The sequence below is a fragment of the Theropithecus gelada genome, chromosome X, assembly GCF_003255815.1.
Source record: "Theropithecus gelada isolate Dixy chromosome X, Tgel_1.0, whole genome shotgun sequence".
Lineage (NCBI taxonomy): Eukaryota > Metazoa > Chordata > Mammalia > Primates > Cercopithecidae > Theropithecus > Theropithecus gelada.
In genome coordinates, this window is record NC_037689.1 from 133,781,754 (window position 1) to 133,809,593 (window position 27,840).

The 27,840-nt window shown below is 38.2% G+C and overlaps 1 protein-coding gene across 2 annotated transcripts in view; it reads left to right on the forward strand.

Moving 5' to 3' along the window:
- ADGRG4 (adhesion G protein-coupled receptor G4) overlaps positions 1 to 27,840 on the forward strand; it is a 111,587-nt gene that overhangs the window by 16,753 nt on the left and 66,994 nt on the right. Inside the window, exons 4-5 of one of the 2 annotated variants that reach the window (XM_025373020.1) lie at positions 1,966 to 2,580; positions 21,719 to 27,793. In XM_025373020.1, the coding sequence (XP_025228805.1) occupies positions 1,966 to 2,580; positions 21,719 to 27,793 (6,690 nt within the window). The remainder of the gene's footprint in view (positions 1 to 1,965; positions 2,581 to 21,718; positions 27,794 to 27,840) is intronic. The other variant, XM_025373021.1, reaches the window with a different exon arrangement.

The following is a 27,840-nucleotide window of genomic DNA, read 5'->3' on the forward strand; positions in this document are numbered from 1 at the left end:
TTGGAAGGCTGAGGTGGGAGGATTGCTTGAGCCTGGAAGGTCAAGGCTGCAGTGAACCATGTTCATGCCACTGCATTCCAACCTGGGCAAGAGACTGAGACCCCCTCTTAAAACAAAAAATCAAAAACTAAATTAGTATACTTCAGAGAGGAGAGGCCCTTGTAGACCATGTGAGATTATGATACATTTTCTTTTAAGGTGCAACTAAGTCCTGGAGATTTATGCTCACCATAAAACCAGTTCTTAAATGTATTTGACGTCATTTCGGAGGGCTGAACAGAAAGGCAGTTAACCAACAACAATTGAGATTTGGGTTTCAGATCGCTTATTGTCTTGTGGGATCAACTCTTGATTTATTAGTCACACGAAAGATGATAAAGTAATATAATCACATAAGCCAGGGACAGAAATAAGCATTTGCTCATTCATCACTGGATAGTTCAGAAATAACTCCCTGGCAGGTGGATAGTATGAGTTCCTGCACATGGGAGTGTGTGATGCAGGTGAAATGTATATGAGTGTGTATGGGGGCAGGCATATGCATGTTATTGTTTGCTTTTGGAGAATGTCCACTAGAGGAATGGAGGGAGAGAATACTATATGGTCAGAGAATATCTGGAAGCTTTCGTTTGGCGGCATCTCCCAGAAGCAGGGAAGTATTTACTTCCTGCTAGCCTCTGTAGTGCTCTGTTATGGCTGTCACTGTTTTAGAGTGGTGGTCCCAACGTTACAACTCTAATTCAGGGACTGGTTACAATTCCAATTCTGCCACAAAGCTCTTTATCTTCTGGCTTAGGCTGTACTGGCACTGGAATTAGGTTGATAATTAGATAATCCTCAGATATTTACCTAGTAGACTGGGGGTGTAAGGTTTGTAGTGGTGATAGTATCATCACTCATCTGTAGCTTCTTGTGAGACAAAGGGCATGTCCAATGTAAAGTTTCATAGATACTGCCAAATTACTTACCAAAAGACTGTACCCAATGGACACGTCCTTCAGCAATGTTTGACAAGGTTTTGCATATATCATCTCACTTAATCTTCAAATAATCTTGTAAAGTCATTAGGGAGAGGCTATTATCTGGCATAGACTATAATGTGAATGGCAGCCCTTAAAGTTGAATGGGCATACAACGCTGTGGCCCCAAATCTCCATTTTACTGAAGCAAACATTGAGGTATCAGGAGGATACGTTACTTGCTCAAAGTTCCACAGCTGATGAGTGTTAGGGTATGAATTTCAACCCAGGCTGTCTGACTCCAGAGCCAATGGTAACTGGAGTCTATGGCCATCTTGAAACCACTGCAGTGCCCTTGGTGAGGAGACAGAAGGAGGCCATCAGGATGCACTCAGGGCAGTGCCATGTCTTCCATTCCCGAGTACAAACAAGTCCCAGAGTTTCAGTATCGTCCAGCTGGTCATTCTTCAGGCCTTTGTCAGTGCCTTTCAGTGAGAAGCAGTCCCCAGAGACAGAATAAATTAGATCATTTGGCTCAGGAAAAGGCATTGGAGAAACAAATTGCTGTTGCACCCTGAATACAATAAGGCAGTTAGGTGGGCGGAAATAGCTCTCTTTTGATTATATGAGTGAGGATTATGTGTAGCAAATTTGAATTCCAAGCTGCCTTTTCGTTGGCCTCTTCCCCACCCTTTCACTAGCCATACACTTCTAACTGCCTCTCCAAGCTGTCCAGCTGGTATGTGCTCTGGGAACACTAATCTAACTTTTCATATTAGTCCAGGCAAAATATAATTAGGAAGAAACTCTTCTGCCAAAACAAAAATCACATGCTAATGTCAAATAGAGATGATTTTTTACATCTACTATTTTTGTTTATTTGGATCAGTATTGACTCATAATTATATTGTATAATCCAGATTTGACCATATTACCAAATATAATAAAACAATTTTTAACAGAAATTTCATTTGTTTTCTCTTTCCCCTCCCCCAAATTTGGACAGATACACTTTCATTAAAAGGAAAAAAGCTGGATTTTTTTGGAAGAGGTGACACATATGTAAGCCTGATAGATACCATTCCTGAACTCAGCCGATTCACAGCATGCATTGATCTGGTATTCATGGATGACAACTCAAGGTATTGGATGGCCTTCTCCTATATTACAAATAACGCCCTCCTGGGCAGAGAAGACATAGACCTTGGACTTGCAGGAGACCATCAACAGCTAATACTATACAAATTGGGAAAGACCTTTTCTATCCGTCACCACCTGGCTTCATTTCAATGGCATACAATATGCTTGATATGGGATGGTGTGAAGGGCAGATTAGAACTTTTCCTGAATAAAAAAAGGATACTGGAAGTAACGGATCAACCACACAACCTGACACCTCATGGGACTCTAATCCTAGGGCACTTTCTCAAGAATGGGAGCAGCGAGGTTAAAAGCATGATGCGTAGCTTTCCTGGCAGCTTGTACTACTTTCAACTCTGGGACCACATCCTGGATAACGAAGAGTTTATGAAGTGTTTAGATGGAAATGTAGTTAGTTGGGAAGAAGACGTTTGGCTTGTCAACAAGATCATCCCAACTGTTGACAGGACACTGCGCTGCTGTGAGTAACTTATCAACTTTTTTCCTTAGCAAGGGTAGTGTTGCAGTGGCCCCAGGTTGCTAGTTTTGTCATCACTTTTTAATGAGGAGCACATACTGTTTTCTTTTATCTTTATTTTGATAAGATTTCAAACTTATAGAAAGATTGGAAGAATAGGATAGAAGAACACACACACACACACACACACACACACACACACACCACTTATTTGTTTCTAAGTCATTTGAGAGTAAGTTGCAGGCAAAATTCTTTGTTACCCCTAAATATCTCAGTGTGTATTTCCTAAGAATAAGGAATTCTCTTACTTAACCACTCTATAATGATCAAAATCAGAAAATTTGATGTTGATACAATACTAATATCTAATTCACATTTCACATTCATATTTAGCTCATTATCCCAGTAATTTCTTTTGTAACTATTTTTTGCTTGCCCCAGGATCCAACTCAGGATCACACATTACATTTAGTTGTCATGTCTCTTTAGACTACTTTGGAATAGATTCTCTGCCTTTCCTTGTCTTTCATGACCTAGAAATTTTTAGCATACAGTCCAGTTATTTTGTCTCTCAATTTATGTTTGTCTAATAGTTCCTTATAATTAGATTCAGGCTTTGAATTTTTGGTAAGAATACCACAGAAATGATGTTATATTCTTCTCAGTGCATCACATCAGTAGACACATGGTGACAATTTGTCTCATTATTCATAATAACTTTGATCACATGATTTCAGTGATCTCTGTCAGATTTCTCTACCATAAAGTTATTATTTTTTCCTTTTTAATTGTTGAGTAATTTCTGGGGAGATATTTGGAGGTTATGTAAATATCCCCTTCTTAACATAATTTCACCCAATAGGTTTTACATCTATTCATGATTCTTGCCTGATTCACTAATCACTATGATGTTTGCAAAATAATGATTTTTAAAATTCCATTTTTTTACATTTATTAATTGGCATTCTACTGTAAGAAAGAGCTTTTTCTTCTTCCATAGTTATGTGTTTATTTATTTAAGACAAAGGGTCTCACTCTGTTGCCAAGGCTAGAGTGAAGTGGCATGATCATAGCTAACTGTAACCTCTAACTTCTGGGTGGGCTCAAGTGGTTTTCCTGCCTCAGCCTCCCAAAGTGCTGGGATAACAGGTGTAAGCCACCACACCCAACCTTATTTATGTGTTTATTTATTTGAACATGAACTCACAGATTCTTATTTTATTCAATGGGTTGCAATCTGTTACTATCATTTATTTTGATGTTCAAATTTGTCCAGGGCTGGTCAGTGAGAGTTCTTCAATCTGGTTCTTGTGTCCTTTTGACACGTTCCCCATCATTCTTTGAGCATTTTCTTACTCTCTGGCACAACAAGATGTTCCAGGCTCTTCTTGTATGTTTTCTGCTCAGCCCAAGGAGCCATCATTTTACTAAGGCATCCCTGTTCCTTTTAGTGGGGAATGATATTTATAAACCAATTTACTTTTTCTTCTGAGAGCAATTATGATATTGGAGAACTGTTTGGAATGAAGTTCTTGTAAGGAAACTGGCTTCTTGGAATTGCACCTGTATTTGTCTCCTCTCGAGTTTGGGGAAGGAAGGATGAGATTGCTTTTCTCTACATAATCCCACTCTGCTCTCAAATCCAGTCCTCTCCACTATCAGCAGCAGCAGTCTTCAGCATGGGATAATAGCATCAAGACAAGATTTTTTTGCATTTCCCGAAATATTCACTTATTCTTGAAGGAGTGTTATTGGCTGTTCTTATGGGTTTTATTTCTTTCCAGGAGGAAGCTGTTAGGAAAGGAATAGGGGCTAGATCCATGCCTAAAAGGGCTCTCTCAGACTAAGGGCATATGTTTTCACCAACAGTCTGGATGCTGTTTGAGTTAACAGCAGAGGCACATTCCAGGGGATTTCTGTTTCTCTGAGATTAGACCAATGCAAAGGAACAGGAAAGCTATTCCTTTGTGCTACTACCCAAAGGTATTTGGTTTTTCTCTTTTCTGAGGCCTTAAAAATAAAAGAGAATATTCCTAGCTGGCTCTGATTACAAAACTGAGCTACAGACTAGTAGATTAAGCCTGAACAGCTCACCCAAAGCAGTTTAAAGTAATTTTATTTTTGATCTAAGGAACCAGAAGTATGGCCTTATATCCATGTGCTCAGCAGTGGTCTTTTAAAACCAAATCTGGCCAGTTAATGGCCATGAGTTTTTCTACCACTTTGTGAGCAGATAGCTAAATCTAACTGCTGTGTTAAAGTACTAGACAACCCTCTTTTATTTTGCTCTTTTGTACACTTTTTTTAAATTTTTATTTTTATTTATTTATTTATTATTTTGAGACGGAGTCTTGCTGCAACACCCAGGCTGGAGTGCAATGCTGCCATCTCATCTCACTGCAACTTCTGCTTCCCGGGTTCAAGTGATTCTCCTACCTCAGCCTCCCGAGTAGCTGGGACTACAGGCACGTGCAACCATGCCTGGCTAATTTTTGTGTTTTTAGTAGAGACAGGGTTTCACCATATTGGCCAGGCTGGTCTTGAACTCCTGACCTCAAGTGGTCTGCCTGCCTTGCCCTCCCAGAGTGTTGGGATTACAGGCGTGAGCCACTGCACCCGGCCTCTTTCATACACTTTTTAATGGACCACCATCCTCTGGGTCTGATTGAATCATGGTGGGCATAATGCACAATCTAACATAAGAAACAAGGAAATTATCACCTCAAACAAACAAAAAAGGTAGTAAATGTTCCTCTACTATTCAGATCTCTTTGAGTGTTCTTTCCAAACCTTGGACCAGGAGTTTCTAATCTGGGGGCCAGAATGGCCTTGAAGGAGTTGACAAAGCCCCTGAAATTACAACACCCTAAAAATACAGGGCAGATTTTTTTTTTCAGAGGGTGCAGTCTATAGTTTCCATCACATGCTAACATATTATGGTAACTGGTGCCTTTTACTAAGTTCTTACCGTGTGCCAGGCATTTTATGGAGGAGGAAATAGGGGCTCAGAGAGGTTGAGTAAATTGCTTAATGTCACCAATCAAATAAGTAGTATAACTGGGGTTTGAACAGACTGGTCTGGTTGCAAAGCACATGTTCTTTTCACTTCCCACCATACAGGACTATCTCAAGTGAGCCTGTGGCCCCCAAAATGTTATGCTATATTACTATGTCTTAGAAGCTTCCTTTGGAGGTAATGGCTGGTCTGATAATTCACCTGGGGAAATTAGGCTACTAGCTGGAGTCATTGCCTGCCTCACCACTGAAGGATCTGTAAAATACCATAGAATTTCACCTATTTCGATTTTGGCTATATGACATCTGGGACAAAGGGGGCAATATATGAATAAATATGAGTGATTACAACATGTCTAGCTTCAGCTTTTGCCTAATAAATTGATATTTATGGCCCATAAAAGGATTATGACCTTTAAAAAATAAGTTTTAATGAGCACATTGCTAGGTTACAAATCTCAATAAATCTATTTACACATAAATTATATATATATATTTATATATTCATGAGAACAAGGCTTTTGGGGAACATTGCCTGAAAAACATGAACCCTACCTGGGTTTAATAAACAAGTATTCACTATAGTTGGAAATGTCTTGGAATATTAAACAACATGGTGATAAATAATAGCAGTGAAATTTCTAGTCATTAGAAATTTTGCTTTCAAGTAGTTTTTAAGCATCTTTTCCTTATTTTTAAAAATTACAAATGTAATACATGTGTTTGTGGATAAAATATATTTAAACAATACAAAAGCATATGAAATATCAAGTAAAACCTACCCTTCACTATCCTCTTCACAGAAGTGTCTATTAAAAAATTTTTTTCCGTGGGTTTATAATAAGTGTGTGCATGTATGTGCATGAGTGTATACAGTTTTAAAATAAAAAATAATATATACATACATGTTCTGCAACTTGATTTATTTTAACTTAATACTGTCATGGACAGACACATAAGTATATTTAGAGCTGTTTTTAGGGCCACATATATTCCATGTAACATAATTTACATGTAACATAATTTATTTAACCCATCATTGATGGCCATTTAAGTTGCTTTCAATTTTTTGCAATTACAAATAATGCTACGGTAAATTTCCTCATACATACCTCTTGGTACATTTAGGTTTGCAATTTTATAGGACACGTTCCTAAGGGTAAAATTTCTCAGTAAAAGCCTATAAGCTGTTACAATTTAAATAGAGTTATCATTTTTACTAGTTATTTTATTAATGTAACTATTCATTAAAAATTAATTGATCTCTTAAAGTAAAATTACTAGATATATACAGTAAAAGATTTTAAAATACATGAAAGTATAAATCTAAAGTCTCCTTTCACTTCAGTCTTTTACTCGATGTGTCTCTCCCCAAAAGCAATGATTGTTAACAATTTCTTATATATCCTTGCAGAAAAAATGTAAAACTTGAATTTACAGGTAAATATTTTTTTTCTTTTTCACAGTTGGGTTCATCATTATATGCATCCTTTTCTGCATCTTTTTAAAATTTAATAATATTTTTGGAGGCATTTTCATATCAGAAAATACAGAGCTATCTGATTCTTTTTGGGGGAGGCTGCTGAATAGTATGAAAGAAAAGGGGTATGCTATAATTTATTCAACAAGCTCTGCTTGAAGGACTTTTAAGTTGTTTCTTGTTTCTAGCTATGACAAAAGTCTACAGGGCTTTTAAAAGTAATGGGTGGTGACAGAAATATCTTGAAGCAACCATAAATAAATTATCACAAGCTAAAGTTCCTCTCAACGTATGGCAAGCATAATTTCCTAATCTCAACTCAGACACATGATCAAACAAAGGAATTTTTTTGACCTGTGAATGTGTGAAGAGAGTCTTCCAAAGACATGCAGATTAAATTCCTCTTAGTTCTACATTTAAGAAATCCCTTCTATTGAAAAGAATGAAATAACTTGAATTGAGTTAATCCTGGGAAATCTACACTGTATCAAAGCATAGCATCCCTATATCTGCGGGGTCATTGATTTGCTGAGGTTTGTTAATTGTTCTAATGCTCCAACTTCTTTGAATTAGTTTATGAATTGACTATTCTTAAAATATGCAGAGATGGATTATATGGTCTATGTCCTTTATAAAGGCCTTTGTTCGGCTCACTATTAATTCCTCTATCCAATTATCAGCTCTGATAGGAAAGGTTCCATGGGGATGGGCTCTACCAGCTAAAAGGCAATTTGGTCTTGTCCTCGTACATCAATTCTCTGTGCTACCCTCGTTTCTCATCACGAAAGGTAAGCATGAGCTGTTGGTAGTTCACTCAAAGCCTTCTTATTTGTATTCTCCTTCACAGGATGACATTCTCCTATAGACTCAGAGATAGAGGCTCTAGCCTGTCTCTCTATTGCAGCATTCGTTTTTCATGCTTTTGTCTGGAAACTGAATGCAGACACCACTTTGAAAAAAAAAAGTTTCCTTTTCACCTTAAAGATACTCATTTCATATTTTTTCTACCCAACAGGCAGATCTGTCTGTGGCATTTTCTGGTCACCATTATCTCTCACAAATCTAATCAACATGCTGAATCATATTTATAGAGGTCCTGATTGAAAGAAAAACCAGATGTGATATGTGGGCTAGAACGACACGTAGATTTAATATGAGGTGATATACCCAAATCACAACCAGAATTTGGTACCTTAGAAAATGTTCTACTTAACATTCTGTTGGCAGGTACATCTGCAACAAAATGCCTCATAAATATTCAGCTACTCTATACCTCTGTTCTCCAGCTCCCAATGATTACAATAATACAATTTTGTGTAGAGTGAAAGAGCAAATGGCAATTAAGCCCACAGACCCCTGTGAATTAGCATGGATTATCTCCACTTTAAAATACAGAGACAGCAAGGCTTATGCAAATTATTTGTGCAAGTGATCACTTGTTCACAAACAGGAACAAAGTGAATATGGCAAATCATGTTTGTGAGCGCTCCAAAGATGGAGGCCTGACCTCACGGCTTCTGTTCAATGTGAATAGATGGAAATTCAGCCATTGCTCAAGCACAGTACCGGCTGTTGCATTTGATTTTTTTTTTTTTTTTTTTTTTTTGAGATAAGGTCTCACTCTGCCGCCCAGGATGTAATGCAGCTGTGCGATCAGAGCTCACTGCAGCCTTGACCTCCTAGGCTCGAACCATCCCCCTGCTTCAGCCCCCCACCGCCCGCCCCACCGAGTAGCTAGGACTACAGACATGTACCGCCATACCTGGCTAATTTTTATTTATTTATTCATTTATTTTATTTTATTTTATTTTATTGGTAGAGATGGGATCTTGCTGTGTTGCCTAGGCTAGGCATCTGCTTTTTCTTAACTGAATTTTTTATTGAGAGATAATTGTAGATTCACATGCAGTTGGAAATTCTTGTACACTTTGTCTAGTTTCCTCTAATGGTGACATTTTGCAAAGCTATAGTATAACAAACAGAACATTGACATTGATACAACCCACCAATCCTATTCAGATTTCTCTAGTTTTTCTTATATTCATTTATGTCTGTGTATTAAGTTCTATACAATTTTATCACCTGGGTAAACTTGTGTATCTACTGGCATACTGATGCTGAACAGTTCTAATACTAGTAGGATCCCTCATGCTGACCTTTTATAACCATACCCACTTCCTTCCCACCCTTTTCCCCTACCCCGCTTCATACCTAACCCGTGACAACACTAATCTGTTCCCCATTTCTAAAATTGTGTCATTTCAACAATATTATATAAATGGAATCACACAGTGTGTAAACTTTTAGCATTGCCTTTTTTTTTTAACTCAGCATAATTCTCTGAAGAGCCATCCGGGTTGTTGAGTGTGTCAATAGTTTACTCATTTTCATTGCTGAGTAGTATTCCATGGTATGGATATGTTACAGTTTATTCAATTATTCACCTGTTGAAAGACATTTGGGCTGATTCCAACTTTTTGCTGTTATAAAAAATAACCCTGCTATGGATATCTGTGTACAGGTTTTTTTGGTGTGTGTGTGAACGTAAGTTTTTATTTCTCTGGGAAAAATGCCACGGCTTGGCTGTATGGTAGTTGCATGTTTAGAATTTTTCTTAATTTAAAAAATAATTAAATCTCTGTGGGTACATATTAGGTGTACATATTTGTGTAGTATATGAGAAGTTTTGACACAGGCATGGAATGTGAAATAATCATATCATAGTACCCATCCCCTCAAGTATTTATCCTTTGTGTTATAAACAATCCAATTATACTCTTTTAGTTATTTTTAAATGTACAATTAAATTATTATTGACTATAGTCACCCTGTTGTGCAGTCTAACAGTAGGTCTTATTCTTTCTAACCTTTTTTTGTTCACATTAATCCCCTCCTGCCCCTCCCCCAAGGCCCCTCTACCCTTCCCAGCCTCTCGTAACCATCCTTCTAGTCTCCATATCCATGAGTTCAATTGTTTTGATTTTTGTAGCCCACAAACAAATGAGAACATGCCATGTTTGTTTTTCTGTGCCTGGCTTATTTCACTCAACATAATGACTCCAAGTTCCATCCATGTCGTTGCAAATGACTGAATCTCATTTTTTGTGGCTGAATAGTACTCCGTTGTGTATATGTACCACATATTTTTTATCTGTTCATCTGTTGATGGACACTTAGGTTGCTTCCAAATCTTAGCCATTGTGAACAGTGCTGCAATAAATATACGAATGCAGATATCTCTTTGAAATACTTATTTCCTCTCTTTTGGGTATATACCCACAAGTGGGATTGCTGGATCATATGGTAGTTCTATTTTTAGTTTTTTGAGGAACCTCCAAACTGTTTGCACATTTAGCTTTATAAGAAACTGTCAGACTGTTTACAAACTGTCAGACTGTTTACAAACTGTCAGACTGTTTTACAAAACTGTTTTACAGTTTTACAAAGTAGCTCTATCACTTCATATTCCACCAGCAATGCATAAGGGATCAGTTTCTCAGCATCTTTGCCAGCATTTGGTGTTGCCACTGCTTTTCATTTTAGTCATTCTTGTAAATTTGTAGTGATATCTTATTGTGCTTTCAATTTGCATTTCCCTGATGCTTCATGACATTGAACATTTTTTCCTGTGCTTATGTGTCATCTTCATGTCTTCATCAGTGAAATGTCTATTCATGTCTTTTGCCCTTTTTAAAAAACTGTATTGTTTGTTCATTTTATTGTTGAGTTTTAAAAGTTAAAAATTATATTCTATTTTTTGTTGGGTATATCTTTTGCAAATATGTCCTTCTAGTCTGTAGATTTTAAAAAATTATTTATTTATTTATTTGTTTATTTATTTATTTATTTGAGATGGAGTCTTGCTCCATCGCCCAGGCTGTAGTGCACTGGCATGATCTCAGCTCACTGCAACCTCCACCTCCTGGATTCAAGTGTTTCATGTGCCTCAGCCTCCTGAGTAGCTGGGACTACAGGTACATGCCACCACGCCTGGCTAATTTTTGTATTTTGAGTAGAGATGAGGTTTCCCCATGCTGACCAGGCTGGTTTTGAACTCCTGACCTCAAATGATCCACCTACCTCGGCCTCCCAAAGTGCTGGAATTGCAGCATGAGCCACCATACTCAGTCTAAAAATTCATTTATATGGGCTTTCACAGAACAAAAGCTTTTAATTTTGTTAAAATCTAGTTTATTAATTAATTTTTTTAATGAGTCATGCTTTTGGTGTTCAAGTTTAAGAACTCCTTGCTTAGCCCTAGATCCCAAAGATTTTCTCCTATATTTTTTCTAAATATTCCATAGCTTTGTACTTTACATTTAAGTCTGTGGTCCATTCTGAGTCAATTTTTGCATAAGATGTGTGAGGTGTAGGTTGAGGTTCATTTTCTTTCTTTCTGTTTTTTTTTTTTTTGGTCTATTGATGTCCGATTGCTTCAGTATTATTTGTTGAAAAGGTTATCCTTGCTTTATTGAGTTGATTTTGTACCTTTGTCAAAAATCAGTTGAGCATATTTATATGTGTCTGTTTCTGAGTTTTCTGTCTGTTCCAATCATCTATATATCTATCCCTCTGCCAATACCACACTATCTTGATTGCTGTAACTTTACATCAAGCCTTAATATTGGGTAGAGTGATTCCTCTAACCTTATTCTTCTTTTCAAAATTTGGTTTAGTTATTTTAGGGATTGTGCATTTCCATAAAAATTTTAGACTAAGCTTGTCTGTTTGCATATAACCTTGATGGAATATTGACAGGAATTGGATTATATCTGTATATCAATTTGAAGAGAACTGACGTCTTTACTATATCGAATCTTCCAATCGGTGAACACAGCGTGCCTCTCCATTTTTTAAGGTTTTCCTTGATTTCTTTCATTAGCATTTTGTGATTTTCAGCATACACATGCTTTAAGTGTATACCTAAGTATTTCATTTTCATTGGAGCAATTGTGAAATAGCATTGTGCTTTTGATTTCAGTTTCTGCGTGTTCATTTTTAGGACATAGAAATGTGATTGCTTTTTGTGTGTTGATTTTGTATGCTGAACTCATTTATGAGTTCTGATAAATTTTTTTTCTTGAAGATTCCTTGAGATTTTGTATCTGGACTACTGCATAATCTGCAGTGTCCTCAAAATTTTTTTTTTTTTTTTTTTTCCTTGTTGGAGTGCCTCTAACTTCCAGTACCACGTTGAATCATACTGGTGAGAGTGGACATCCTCGCCTTGTTCCTGATCTTAGCTGGAAAACATTCAATCTTTCACCATTACAGTTGATGTTAGCTGTAGGTTTCTTGATGATGCCCTTTACCATGTTGCTAAAAATCCCCTCTATTCTTAACTTGCCCAGAGATTGTATTGTGAAGGGATATGAGTTTTTGTCAAATGCCTTTTTTTGGATCAGTTGATATGATTTTTCTTCTTTATCTTGTTGATATTGTGGGTTATGTTGATAGATTTTCAAAGGTTTAGCCAACTTTGCATATTTGGAATAGATCCCACTTGGTCGTGGTATATGATTATTTTTATACATTGTTTCATTTAGTTTGCTCATATATTGTTGAGGATTTTTGTATTTAATTTCAGGAGAGATATTGGTCTGTAGTTTCTTTTTTTTACTGTCTCTGTCTGATTTCAGTATCAGGATGACACTGGCCTCATAAAATGTGTTGGAAAGCGTTTGTTCCTCTTTTCTGGAAGAGATTCTATAAAATTGGTGTTAATTCTTCCTTGGCAGTAAACTCCATTGAAATCATCTGGGCCTGGAGATTCTTTTGTGAAGGCTTTTAAATTACTAGTTCAATTTCGTTAATAGCTATAGGGCTATTCATATTGTCTATTTCCTCTTGATGGCACTTTGGTAATTTATGGGTTTTGAGGAGTTGTCTATTTCTTCTAACTTGTTGAATTTGTGAACATAAAGTTATTCATAATACTCTCTTATTATCTTTTTAATTGCTGCAGAATAAGTAGTGATATTCTCTGTTTCATTTATGATATTGGTGACTGACTTGTGCTTTTCTCTTTTTACTTTTATCAGTCTTGCTATAGGTTTATCAATTTTATTGACTTTAAAAAATCATCTTTGTTCCATTGATTTTTCTCTATTGTTTTCTTATTTTTAATTTCATTGAGTTCTTTTATGGTCTTGATTATTTTTTCTTCTGCCTGCTTTGGATTTATCTTGGGATTTTTTTTAGACTCTTGAGGTGGGAGCTGAGATTATTGTTTTGAGATCTTTCCTCCTTTTAAAGGTATGCATTTAGTGCTATAATCTCCCTTCTCAGCACTGTTTTAGTTGCATCTCCCAAATTTTTTAAATTAAATTTAATTTGATTAAAATAATTTTATTTAATTCAATGTTTTACTTTTTTTTTCTTAAAATGTCTTCTTTGATTCATGGGTTATGCAGAAGTGTGTTGTTTAGAACTTTTCTATGGTCTTTCTGTAATTGGTTTCTAGTTTGATTTCATAATAATCAGAGAGGGCAGTCTTATAAATTCACTTCTTTTAAATGAAGTTTGTTTTATGGCCCTGTATATGGTCTATGTTGGTGAATATTTCATGAGTGCTTCAAAAATATATATATTCTGCCACTGTTGACTGGAGTGCTCTATGTCAACTAAAGTCTGTTGATTGTGTTGTTCAGAACTTCTATATACTTGCTGATTTTCTGTTTAGTAGCTTTATCACTTGTTGAGACAGGAGTATTAAAATTCCTAACTATAATTATGGATTTACTATTTTTCCTTTCAGCTCCATCAGTTTTGCTTCATGTATTTTGAGACTCTGTTGTTTGATATGTATGCATTTAGGATCACCATGTCTTCCTGGTGGAGCAATGCATTTAGTATTATGTAGTGTCTTTTCTTGAGTCCAGTAATTTTCCTTGCTCTGTACTCTAGTGAATATTATTATACCATTTTTACTTTCCTTAAACTTACTGCTTGCATGGTATAATTTTTCCATTCTTCTACTTTCAACCTACCTATATGATGGTATTCGAAGTATATTCTTTTGTAAACAGCAACCTATGGGTTACTCGAGCATACTTGATTTATTTATGGGGTTTTGAGTTTTTCTTTGTATGGTTTTCCTAGTGGTTGGTCTTGGTATTACAATATGAAAATGTGACCTACCGTAGCCTACTGTTGTCAACATTTTACCAGTTTGAGTGAAGTATGGAAACCTCACTTCCATTTTGGTCCTTTGACCTTCCTCACTGTTCAGATTTTTTTTGAGAAGGGATCTCACTCTGTCATCCAGACTGGAGAGAAGTGGAGTGCAGTGGCATGATCACAGCTCACTGCAACCTCAAACTCCTGGGCTCAAGCAATCCTCCTGTCTCAGTTTCCCAAGTAGCTGGGACTATAGGTGTGCACCACCACATCCAGCTATTTTGTTTTTTAATTTTTGGTAGAGTTAGGGTCTCACTTTGTTGCCCAGGTTGGTCTTGAACTCCTGGCTTCAAGCAATCCTCCTGCTTTGACCTCCCAAAGTTCTGAGATTATAGGCAAGAGCTGCCATATCCAGCCACTTTTAAATTTTGTTGTTTTAAATATCAGATGATGTTACAATTTTTGTCTCAATCATCAAATATGATTTATAAAGCTCATGAGGAAAAGGATCATCTATTTTATATACCCATATTTTTGGTCTTTCCTTTGCTCATTTTTTCTTTCTGATTCTCCAAGATTCTTAAAAAAAAATTCTTTCTGTTTAAAGTAATTCCTTTAGCTAATCTTTTAAAGATAGGTCTGCTAGTGACAAGGTATCTTAATTTTCCTTCATCAGAGAATGTTTTCATTTCCATTTTATTTCTGTAAGATAGCTTTGCTGGATATAGAATTCATGGTTAAGAATTCTTTTCTATCAGTTTTTGAAAAATTTTATGACAGCTTCTTCTGGTCTCCTTAGTTCTGAATGAGAAATCTATCATTTAAGTTGTTGCTCTTCTATAAGTAATGTTTGTTTCTTTCTGTCTACTTTCAAAATCTTTTGTCTTTTAGTTTTCAAAAGTTCAATTATGATGTGCCTTGCCACAGATTTCTTTGGCTTTTATCCTTCTTGGAATTTGTTTAGCTTTTGGAATCTCTAGGTTTGTGTCTTTTGTCAAATTTGGGAAGCTTTTAGCCTTTTTTTTTTTTTTTTAATATACGTTCAGCCCCATTGTCTTTCTCCTCTCTTTTAAGGTTATGGTAATATGAATGTTGGATATTTTGTTATTGTTCCACAGGTCCTTGAGGCTATCTTCATTTTTCTTTTCAATGCATTTTCTCTATTGTTTAGATCAGGTGAATTCTATTATTTTATCATTATGTTTACCTGTTCTATCTTCTGTCATCTCTACTCTACTATTAAGTCCATCCAACTGGTCTTAAAAATTTGCCTTTGTATTCTTTCATTCTATAATTTCCATTTGGTTCCTTTTTTTTGTTGTTGTTGTTTCTTTGTTTTTTTCAATACAGAGTCTCATTCTGTCGCCCAGGCTGGAGTGCAGTGGCGTGATCTCGGCTCACTGGAACCTCCATCTCCCAGGTTCAAGGGATTCTCATGTCTCAGCCTCCTGAGTATCTGGCATCCACCACCATGTCTGGCTAATTTTTGTATTTTTAGTAGAAATGGGGTTTCATCATATTGGCCAGGCTGGTCTCAAACTCCTGGACTCACATGATCCATCCGCCTTTCCTCCCAAAGTGCTGGGATTACAGGCATGAGTCACCGTGCCTGGTCCCATTTTATTTTTTTCAAATAATTTCAAAAAGTTTAAGTTCAGGATTTTCAGGTTTGTTACCTAGGTAAATGTATGCCATGGTGGTTTGCTGCACCTATGAACCCATCGCCTTGATTCTTTCTTAACAATTTTTATTTTTCTGAGATTCTTTTTTTTTTTCATTTCAAGAGAATTTGTAATTGCTTGCAGAATTATTTATATGATGATTGCTTTAATATCATTGTCAGATAATTCCAGTGACTGATTCATCTAGGTTTTAGCATCAGTTGATTATCTTTTCTTACTCAAGTTGTGATTTTGTTGCTTCTAAATATGACAGGTAATTTTAAAAAAATTGTATCCTGGACATTTTGTCAATTATGTTAGGAGATTCTGTGTCTTCTTTAAATCTTTTATTTTAGCAGTCAGTCATTCTGGTTGGGCTTAGCACACAGGTCATGGTCCATTTTTGTGGGCTGTGCTTCCAAATACAACTTAATTTTTAGAGTCTTTGTGATGTTATTTCATCTTGCTTGATTTATCTGGTACCCCTGAGACTTCCACCTGTCTCTGCTGGTGCTTCTTGGGTGGAGAGCAGAAGGCATCTCCTCAGGCCAGGCCTCCAACTGTCTCTCAGAGGGAGATGGATGTGGGGGCATCCCCCTACCAATGCCTCTTGGCTTCCGCTAGTCTCTGGACAGGAAAGGAAAATATTGGGCTAGTTTTCGTAGACTTGGCCACCTGCTGCTGGAGATCCCCTTTTTCTTGTTTCCCCTGCCTGCCTTGGTGTCTCTGGGTGAGGGAGGAGAATCTCAGTACTGCAGGGATAAAGAGACTTCCTGGATCAGGCCACTTGCTATTACTGGCTCCTTTTTTACTCTTATGCCTGCCTGCCTTGGTTTTTCTGAGTGGGTGAGGAGAAACTTGGGTTGGCAAAAACAAATAGTCTTCCTAGACTGGGTTCTGTTCAGCCAGTGTTTTTTGGTGGAGAGGGGAGATTCAGGCCTGATAGGGAAGGAGAATGCTTCTCTTGGTTGCTTATTGTTAGCAAGGTGCCCAGTCAGTCTCCCTTGCTGGAGTATCCGACTTGCCTGAGGTTGTCAGAGGGACTCCCATTTGATCCAGAAGGGGAATGAACCTACTTGGACTGACTTCTGTTGCTAAGTTGGGGATTGGGAAGCATAGGTCCTGGGCCACATTTTTATGTTGGGTTTGGTGAGGGGGAGAAGATAACTGCCACTATGTTGTTCCTTTACTCTTGGGGTCCCAAACCAGTTTGTTTTATTCTTAGCACATTTTGTAGTTCTTTGGTTGTCTCTTACACCATTTCCAGGATTTGTAGTTGTACCTTTTGGGGAGGAGCAGAGAAAAGTGGATCTATGCCATCTTGTTCAGTTGAGAAGTCTGCATTTGCTTTTAACATCAGTTCTTGGGCAGTAAAAGCTCTTGAGTGTATATGCGTAGACAGATAGGGTGCAACAAAATGACGGAGATAATATCACTGGCATTGTAACTACCTTACTCACTTACAACATTTTCTTTTCCGAGAAGGACAGGCATTAAATTCAATGGAGATAAGTGTGCCATTTAGGATAAAAAAAATCCCCACCACATATAGGGAAAAGAGAAAGATTGATGAAGCAGAAGTAAAGTGAACCTCACTCATTAGAAATGATAGGTGCACAGAAAGTCTGAATTACTGAATTTAAGAAAAACAAAAGTATGTACAGATTAAGACAATAAGGTCACCAATAAACAAATTAAGTTATAAAAGAAATTTATATTCAGTATCAGTCTACATTATACAAAATGATCTTGAATGTTCAATCATTTTCAATGCCAACCCATTGTAATTAATTTCTAGATGTGAGGTTTATAGGAATCTTTAATTCCAATGGATCCTGATTCTAAAAAGCTACTGATCGTTTGACTGAATTGTCTTTATCTAGGATATGAATGATTATTCAAGGCAGATATTATATCAGAGAATGTCCATAATTTGGGATCCCCACTGAGTTTTGATTCCTGGGCCAGCAAAGTCACCTTGATGTTTTAGTTTAGCATTGCAATGCTGTCCTCTAAAGTTTGTTTCACTGTTTTGGGTGACTGCTGTTTCTTGCACTGTTCAGCACTTGCAGAACTTGGCATTTAGTATTTAACTTTGTTTCTCCTTGGTACCTTCCGATAGAGTCTCTTTCTTTCTTTCTCCTTGGATTGGGGCGTTTCCATTTAAATCGAGGGCATACATTTATGAGTGTTGGATAATTGAAGCATTGCTACATGCTGTCTAATTTCTTCTCTAAATCTTTCATCTGTGAAAATCTCATCTCAACACTGCACTTCTCTGAGCCTCATCTCTAAATGAAAGCATTGAATATAATCTCCAAGTCCTGGCTCTAAAATTCTGGGATTTTAATGAATGAAGATTTCAGTCTTTATTAATACAGACTTTAGAAGAAAAATTTGATACAGCAGTCCCTCTGGAAGAAACCTTGCATCTGAAAGATTTAATGGAAGGTTTGCTGAAATATACAAAGCCAGACCTAAAGTTAAAATGGAGCAATGTAAGACGCATTATTTCTTGAGGTCTCTGCTACTTAAAATGCCACCTGCTTGGCAATTTAGCTCAACTCATTTGTTTTTATCTTTCTAAATCTTATATTCCTTCTTGAGGTGCTTACTGGAAGTGTTAATAACAATTGCTACATCTATGACTTACCCCTCTCTGATAAAAATACCGTGTCTAACTCCCATTTCCCGTCTTCTAAAAGAGTTTTCCACTACTTATGGATTACTCCAATAGTACTCTTTGAATGCTGCATCAAAGAAGATAACTTAGGCTTTTATGGTATTTAGTGTTTTATTGTTTTCCTAAAAAGTGAATGCAGTTAAATCATTAATGTTTTGTAAAGGAGAGGGAATTGTGAGCTCTGCTCTCAACAATTAGTGTATTCATAGAGTGATTTCAGGCTGTAGGATGCCACACTCCTCAAATGTGCTAGAAGTGACACTTTCACAGAGGTTTGCTAAACCAGTTGGCTGGTGTAAACCCATCTACAAAATTGGAAACAAGATCCCGACAATTCTCCTTTCACATGAAGTTATGGACAAATTTGAAAACATAAAGCTTGAAATACACGTTTGGCTGCTGAAGTATACCAGTTTCTTGATAAGGCCTAACATAATGTGGATCTGTGATAATTGGAAAAATGTCATAAAATTAAGTGAAAAAGTACTTTTTGTATAGCTTCGACTTTTCCCCTTATAAACGTGTGTACTTTTATCAACTCATCTAATATGGTCAGTTACAGGATTGTTACTCATTGTACCTGCTAATGACCACAAAATCCTAAAGAACATCCTACACACACCTCAAAATTTCTGGATATGCAAATTATAAGTAATTTTAATGCCCAAGACAGTGAAACAAATCAGTAGATTGTCTACTACCACAGTTATTCCTACATCATAGGTAATATGCTTCTCAGGTGGATGAATTCAAAATACTAATTTCCCTAAGTTAAACATGAATGATTTCATTTTGGGTGATTTGAATTGGAGAAAGATCGTGACTCAGCCTTGAATTTTGCTATGTACCATTTTCACCTGGATATTCACTATTATCCTAAATTCCACTTGCCCACATCTGAACTGGGTGTTTTTCTTCTGAGTGAGGCTGCCTTCCCAATTTTTCTGTTTTTATGAATATTACCACTATTCTCCAAGTTGCCCAGAAGCAAAATTTGATTTCTCTGAGATTTCTCTCTCTTCTTTATCTCTTAAACCTCTTTGTTGTCATACCCTGTCAATTCTTACTTTCCAGTAGATATGGGGATAGGAATCTTCACACTGCTCTCACATTGTTCCAAGCCTTATTCAGTTATTCAGTTAGCTTACAAATAGATACTAAACATCTACCACGTGCGAGGCACTGGGATAGACACTAAAGATACAATGGTGGGCAACAAAAGATGAGGACTCTGTCCACGTGGTCTAGCGAGGAAGAGAGACATTAAAAATCACATAAATCTCCAGCTATGACACATTACATGAAGAAGAGGTATGAGGTGTCATAAGAATCTAGAATAGATTGGTGTGAGCTAGTCATGAAAGTCAGGGAAGGTAGTCTTCCCTGAAGAGGTGATGCATGAGATGAGAACTGAAGGACTGGCAGAAGTTAATCAGATGGGGAAGGATGGGAAGAACATTCTAAGTAGAGGTTACAGCAAATACAATGGTCTTGTGGTGGGAAAGAGCATGCCAAGTATTATAGAACTAAAAAGAGGAAGACTAAAAAAAAAAAAAAAACACACACACAGAGAGAACTTAGCACAAATTGAGACTGAAGAGATAGGGAGGGACCAAATCATGCATAGCTTCATATGCTTTATTAAGAAAAAATTTTCTTTTTATCCTATGAGCAATAGAAAGCAACTAAAGAGAGCTCAGTGCGTGTGTGTGTGTGTGTGTGTGTGACAGAGAGAGAGAGAGGAGGGGGATCAGATATTGGCATTAAAAAAATCACTTTGGTTGTATTATTGAACAGATTAGATGGGGTCCAAGATTAGTGGCAGACAGTTCAATTGGGAGGCTACCGCAGTAGTCCAAGTGAAAGATGATGGTGACTGGTTAGGTTGGTAAGTGATGGAGATAGAGATAAACTGGGGGGAGCCAAGAGATATTTAGGAGCTACAATCAATAGGACAAGATTATGGATTGGCTATGGCAGGTGAGAGAGAGAATGAAGGAGACAGAGGGAGAGAGAGAGTTGGAGCTTGCATAATTTAATGTAGGATAGTGTAGGGCCAGTCACTGAAGGAATACCAGAAGAGGGCCCAGTTTGGGAAGAAGTTAATGAGTTCAAGCTGGAGCATGTTGAGTTTGAGGTGTTAATGAGATATCCAAGAAATGATATCAAGTAAACAATATAAATATGGGGCTCAAAATAGAGATCTGGTCAAGAGATATAACTTTGAGATTTGACTGTGTATAGGTGTAAATTGAAATCCTAGGTATAGAGAAACTATACAGCCAAATGAGAAGACGTCCTGGGACAAAGCCTTGGTCAGGTAAAATAGGATGCGTCCAGAAATGAGTGGACAGAGATGTAGGAGAAAACACAGGAGTGTGTTGTGCAATGGAAAGCAATGAAAAGAGTATTTTCAACTCATTAGTGCTACGAAATAAATGCTAATTTGGGAGTTTCAGGTTAAAACATTTTCAATCTAGTGTTTAAATGAGTGACAGAAGTTTGACCAAGTGAAAGTCAACTGTTTTTTGAGCACTTACTCTGTATGAGAAGCTATGCTAAGTGTTTGATGCACATTAACTCATTCTCATAACAATTTTGTAGGATAGGTGTTATTATAATCCTCATATTATAGAGGAGGAAATTGAAGCACAGAGAGGTTAAGCAACTAGTCCAAGGTTATGTAATGAGTGTGAAAGTGATGGTGCCAGTATTTAAAACTAATCCATTTGAATCTAAGGCTGAATTTTCTTTTTGGAATATTTTAAATGACACAATTCAATTTCTTTAATAGATATAGGAATATTCAAGTTATCTGTTTCTTCTTAAGTGAGTTCTTATAGCTGTGTCTTTCAAGGAATTGGATCATTTCCCAAAGCTAATCATCTTAATTAATGCACTACTGTGGCATGCATCCCTCTTTCAGGAATGTTTATATATTTTATGAAGATACTACAAAATGGATGTCCTCCTACCAGTTACTTAACCAGGGTGTTATGAGTGCCATATAGAGATCTTAGAGAGTAGAAAATTGTCTTAAGGAAAATCAAGTGATCAAGTGATTTGATTATATCTGTGGTACTTTCTTACAAGATGAAAATAAATTATAGAGCTCTTTCTTAAAGAATTGTCTCTAATTTCCAAAGCTGAATCCAAAATACCACTTTCTTTCTGATTTTTTAGTTGTTCCTGAAAATATGACAATTCAAGGAAAAAGTACAACTGTTTCACAACAAATAGATATGACCACTCCATCCCAAATTACTGGAGTAAAACCACAAAAGACTGCACATTCCTCTGCAGTGTTGTCTCAAAGCATACCTATATTTGCAACTGATTACACAACCATATCATATTCCAATACAACATCTCCACCTCTGGAAACAATGACTGCACAAAAGATCTTAAAGACACCGGTAGATGAGACAGCTACATTTGCAGTAGATGTTTTATCAACTTCATCAGCCATCTCTCTGCCTACCCAGAGTATATCCATAGACACTACTACCAATTCCATGAAAAAAACGAAATCCCCATCTTCAGAAAGCACAAAGACAACAAAAATGACTGAAGCCATGGCTACTAAAATCTTGCAACCACCTACACCTTCTAATTTCCTATCCACAGCCAGATTTACCAAGAATTCAGTTGCATCTACAACTTCAGCAATGAAATCTCAGTCTGCTGTTGTGAAGACAACATCTTTATTTTCAATTATTGAGTCAACATCTATGTCTACAACACCTTGTCTCAAACAAAAATCCACAAATATTGGGGCACTCCCTATCTCCACAGCTGACCAGGAGTTCATTGAATCTATAGCTGCTGAAACTGTACCTTGGTTTACAATGGAAAAGACTTCACCTGCAGCTACTCATGTTGGGACTGCATCAGCATTCCCACCTGAGTCTGTGCTCATCTCCACAGCTGCTCCAGTAGATTCTGTATTTCCTAGAAACCAGACAGCATCTCCATTGGCAACAACTGATATGAAAATAGCATTTACAGTCCATTCATTAACTCTCCCAACTAGGTTTATTGAGACCACGCCTGCCCCAAGGACAGCTGAAACAGAATTGACATCTACAAATTTTCAGGATGTGTCTTTATCCAGAGTGGAAGATGCCATGTCTACCTCCATGTCTAAAGAGACCTCCTCTAAGACCCTTTCTTCCTTAAGATCCTTTTCATTTACTGGGACTGAGAGTGTACAGACAGTTATTGATGCTGAAGCTACACATACAGCCTTGACTCCTGAAATCACACTTGCGCCTACAGTGGCTGAAACTATGCTTTCCTCCACAATCACAGGACGAGTTTGTACCCAGAATACACCTACAGCTGATGGACACATGCTTACTTTGATTTCCACTAGATCAGCTTCCACATCCAAGGCACCTGAGTCAGGTGCAACATCCACAACTGATGAAGCTGCCCATCTGTTCTCCAGCAATGAGATCATTTGGACTTCCAGGCCAGACCAGACCCTGCTGACATCTATGAACACAACCACCATACTCACATTTGTGCCTAATGAAAATTTTACATCAGCATTTCATGAGAGTGCTACTCATACAGAACATTTATCTACAACTACCAATATCACCCCACTGAAAGCATCTCCAGAGGGCGAAGGTACCACTACCACTGATGCTACTACCGCCAGATATACAACAGCTGTATCCAAATTGGCATCACCATGGTTTTCTAATTTCTCCATAGTTTCTGGAACCACATCCATAACCAGTATGCCTGAATTTAAACTTACCACCTTACCACTAAAAACAATCCCTATGTCTGCAAAACCTGCAAATGAACTTCCTTTGACACCAAGGGAGACTATTGTTCCATCAGTAGATATAATATCTACTCTTGCTTACATTCAACCAAATTTTTCTACTGAGGAAAGTGCTTCTGAAACCACACAAACAGAAATAAATGGTGCAATTGCATTTGAAGATACAACGACCCCTGTACCAAGGTCAGCAACAACACAAAGATTTAATGCCACTATGACAAGAAAAGAAGCAACTTCCCATTATCTTATGGGAAAATCAACTATAGAAGCAGTGGCTGAGGTTTCTCCATTTTCAACAATGCTGGAAGTGACAAATGAATCAGCACAAATGGTGACAGCTTCTGTCGCTGTTTCCTCTTTTCCTGAGATAGAAAAGCTAAGTACCCCATTGGATAATAAAACTGCAACAAGTGAGGTGAGAGAAAGTTGGCTTTTGACAAAATTGGTGAAAACTACACCTAGGAGTTCATACAATGAAACGACAGAAATGTTTAATTTTAACCACACCTATGTAGCACATTCGACTTCAGAGACATCTGAGGGAATTTCAGCTGGATCTCCCACTTCTGGGAGCACACATATATTTGGTGAACCCCTGGGTGCTTCTACCACAAGGATATCAGAAACCAGTTTCCCCACAACCCCTACAGACAGGACAGCTACGTCCTTGTCTGATGGTATCTTACCTCCACAGCCTCCAGCTGCTCATTCCTCAGCAACCCCTATGCCTGTTACTCATATGTTCTCATTGCCAGTTAATGGCAGCTCTGTAGTGTCTGAGGAGACTGAGGTTACCGTGTCTGAGGAGACTGAGGTTACCATGTCTGAGCCTTTTACACTGGTCAGGGCTTTTTCTACATCTGTGCTTTCAGATGTCTCAAATCTATCGTCAACTACAATGACCACAGCATTGGTACCACCTTTGGATCAGACTGCTTCCACAACCAGTGATATTGTGCCTACCCACGGAGACTCGATTCATACCACTTCAGAGGCCACAGTAATCTCTGTCAGGAAGACATCCATGGCAGTTCCTTCTCTGACAGAAACACCATTTCCTTCACTGAGACTCTCCACTCCTGTGACAGCTAAGGCTGAAACCACCCTTTTCTCCACCTCAGTTGATATAGTTACCCCATCTACAAACACTCTTGTCTGCTCAAAACCTCCCCCTGACAACATTCCTCCTGCGTCCTCCACTCATGTGATCTCAACTACATCTACACCAGAAGCAACTCAACCCATATCTCTAGTAGAAGAGACTTCTACCTATGCTGTCAGCTTCCCATATACTTACAGTGGTGGTGCAAATGTTGCCAACTTGGCTACTGGCACCGCAGAGACCTCTGTTGTTGATGAGACCGCACCCTCACACATCTCTGCCAATAAGCTTACTACTTCAGTAAACAGTCACATTTCTCCACCTGTCACACATCGTGTACACACACCAGTGTCCACCCACTTGGTGACTAGCACCTCTATCTTATCTTCTGATGAAGACCAGATGACCATATCCCTGGGAAAAACCCCTAGAACTACGGAGGTGACAGAAATGTCCCCATCAAAGAATTTTTTTATTTCATACTCCCGGGGTACTCCATTTTTGGAAATGACAGATACAGGATTTCCTGAGACCACAATAATTTCCAGTCACCAAACACATTTGCCTTCAGAGATTCCACTTGGGACTCCCTCTGATGGAAATTCGGCTTCATCTCCCACTTCTGGAAGTACACAGATTACACCTACCTTGACCTCAAGGAACACAGTAGACGTTCACATTCCAGAAATGTCTACCAGTCTTGGGAAAACAGCTCTCCCCTCACAAGCTCTGACAATCACCACTTTTTTGTCTCCTGAAAAGGAAAGCACTAGTGTTTTTCCAGCATATACTCCCAGGACCGTGGAAATGATAGTAAACTCCACCTATGTGACTCACTCTGTCTCATATGGCCAGGATACTTCATTTGTAAATACCACAACTTCCAGCTCAGCCAGAATATCAAATCCTATGGACATCAACACAACTTTTTCACACTTGCATTCACTTAGGACACAACCTGAGGTGACTTCAGTTGCCTCTTTCATTTCTGAAAGCACACAGACTTTCCCTGAGTCCTTGTCTCTTTCCACAGCTGGACTATACAATGACAGTTTTACAGTTCTCTCCGACAGGATCACTACAGCCTTTTCCGTTCCAAATGTACCTACAATGCTTCTTAGAGAATCCTCTATGGCAACCTTCACTCCTATTTACCAGATGTCCTCATTGCCAGTTAGTGTAACTGCCTTCACCTCCAAAAAGGTTTCTGACACTCCCCCAATACTGATCACTACATCTTCTAAAACAATGCATCCAGGTTGTTTGGAAAGTCCCTGTACAGCCACTTCTGGGCCTATGTCTGAGATGTCCTCAATGTCAGCTAATAACTCTGCTTTCACACCTGCAACAGTCTCTTCTGACACTTCCACAACAGTTGGGTTATTCTCTACTTTATTGTCTTTGGTTACCCCCAGGATTACTATGACCATGCAAACATCTACATTGGATGTCACACCTGTGACATATGCTGGGCCTACTTCAAAAAGCAAAATGGCTTCCTCTGCTTTCACTAGAGAAATGATAGAGGTACCTTCCAGGATCACACCTACAACCATTCTCTCTCCAACAGAGCCAACTTTCCCCTTTGTAAAAACCGTTCCCACCACTATTATGGCTGGGATAGTGACTCCATTTGTAGGTACCACTGCCTTTTCTCTACTCAGTTCTAAGAACACTGGAGCTATTTCCTCCATTCCAAAGACCACATTTTCACCATTTCTATCAGCAACTCAACAGTCATCACAAGCAGATGAGGCTACAACTTTGGGCATATTATCTGGAATTACTAAGAGGTCCCTATCTACTGTGAACAGTGGTATGGGGGTAGCTCACACAAATACATATTCCAGAACCACTGCTCCTGAAAATATGCTTTCACCTACTCATGCCGATAGTCTCCATACTTCCTTCAATATTCAGGTTTCCCCATCTCTGACTAGCTTTAAGAATACTTCTGGAGCCACAAAAAATGTTAAAACAACCACCACTTACCTTTCTTCTAATACTAGAAAGATGACTTCCTTGTTAGAAAAGACTTCCTTAACAAATCATGCCACATCTTTGAATACCCCTGTTTCATACACTCCATGGACCCCATCCAGTGCAACTCCACCCTCTTTGGCATCATTTCTTTATTCACCTCATAGTAGTGAAGCTGAGTTCTCTACTCCGGAGACCTCTCCTCCTCCCACATCCCAAATGGTTGAATTTCCAGTTCTGGGAACAAGAATCACATCTAGTAATACCCAACCTCTGCTTATGACTTCCTGGAGCATACCCACAGCTGAAGGTTCTCAGTTTCCAATTTCCACCACTATTCATGTACCTACATCCAATGGGATGGAAACAGAGACTCTACACCTTGTTCCTGGGCCTTTGTCAACATTCACAGCCTCTCAGACTGGTCTAGTATCTAAAGATGTCATGGCAATATCATCAATTCCTATGTCAGGAATTCTTCCTACCTATAGGCTTTCTGAGAACCCTTCATTATCAACACCCTTAAGAGCTATCACTCCCACATTGGCTGACGTTAAGCACACATTTGAGAAAATAACCACATCTGTAACTCCTGGGACCACACTCCCATCAATTCTTTCTGGTGCCATTTCAGGATCTGTAATTTCAAAGGCTACTACTTCACCCATTCTGACAAGGCTCTTATCTAGTCTCCCTTCTGGCTCCCCTCTGGCAACTGTATCTAATGCCCCTCATGTTATGACTTCCTCTACAGTAGAGGAGTCAAAATCAACATTTCTGACATCTGACATGATATCAGTGCACCCATTCACTAACTTGACAACACTACCCTCTGCTACTATGAGCACCATACTCACCCAAACCATTCCTACACCTACACTGGGTGGTATCACTACTGGCTTCCCAACTTCTCTCCCTATGTCTATAAAAGTCACAGATGACATTGTGTACATTTCCACACACCCTGAGGCATCCTCCGGAACCACAGTAACTGCCAACCCCAGGACTGTGCCTCATCCTTCATCCTTTAGCAGAAAGACTATGTCACGTTCTACAACTGACCACACTCTATCTGTTGGTTCCATGCCTCTGCCTAGCTCTACAATAACATCTTCATGGAGCAGAATTCCAGCAGCAGCATCACCCTCTACCTTAATTATTCCTAAGCCCACACTGGACTCCCTTCTAAATATAATGACTACTAAAACCACTGTTCCTGGAGCCTCATTTCCACTAATATCCGCTGGGGTGACACATCCTTCTACAGCAACTGTGTCTTCACCAATATCGTCCTTTTTTGAGACAACTTGGCTGGACTCCACACCTTCCTTTCTATCTATGGAAGCATCACCTTCGCCTATTGCCACCAAGTTCACAGGTACTACTCCATAATGCATGTGGTGTAGCCCCAACAGAATTCGTGCA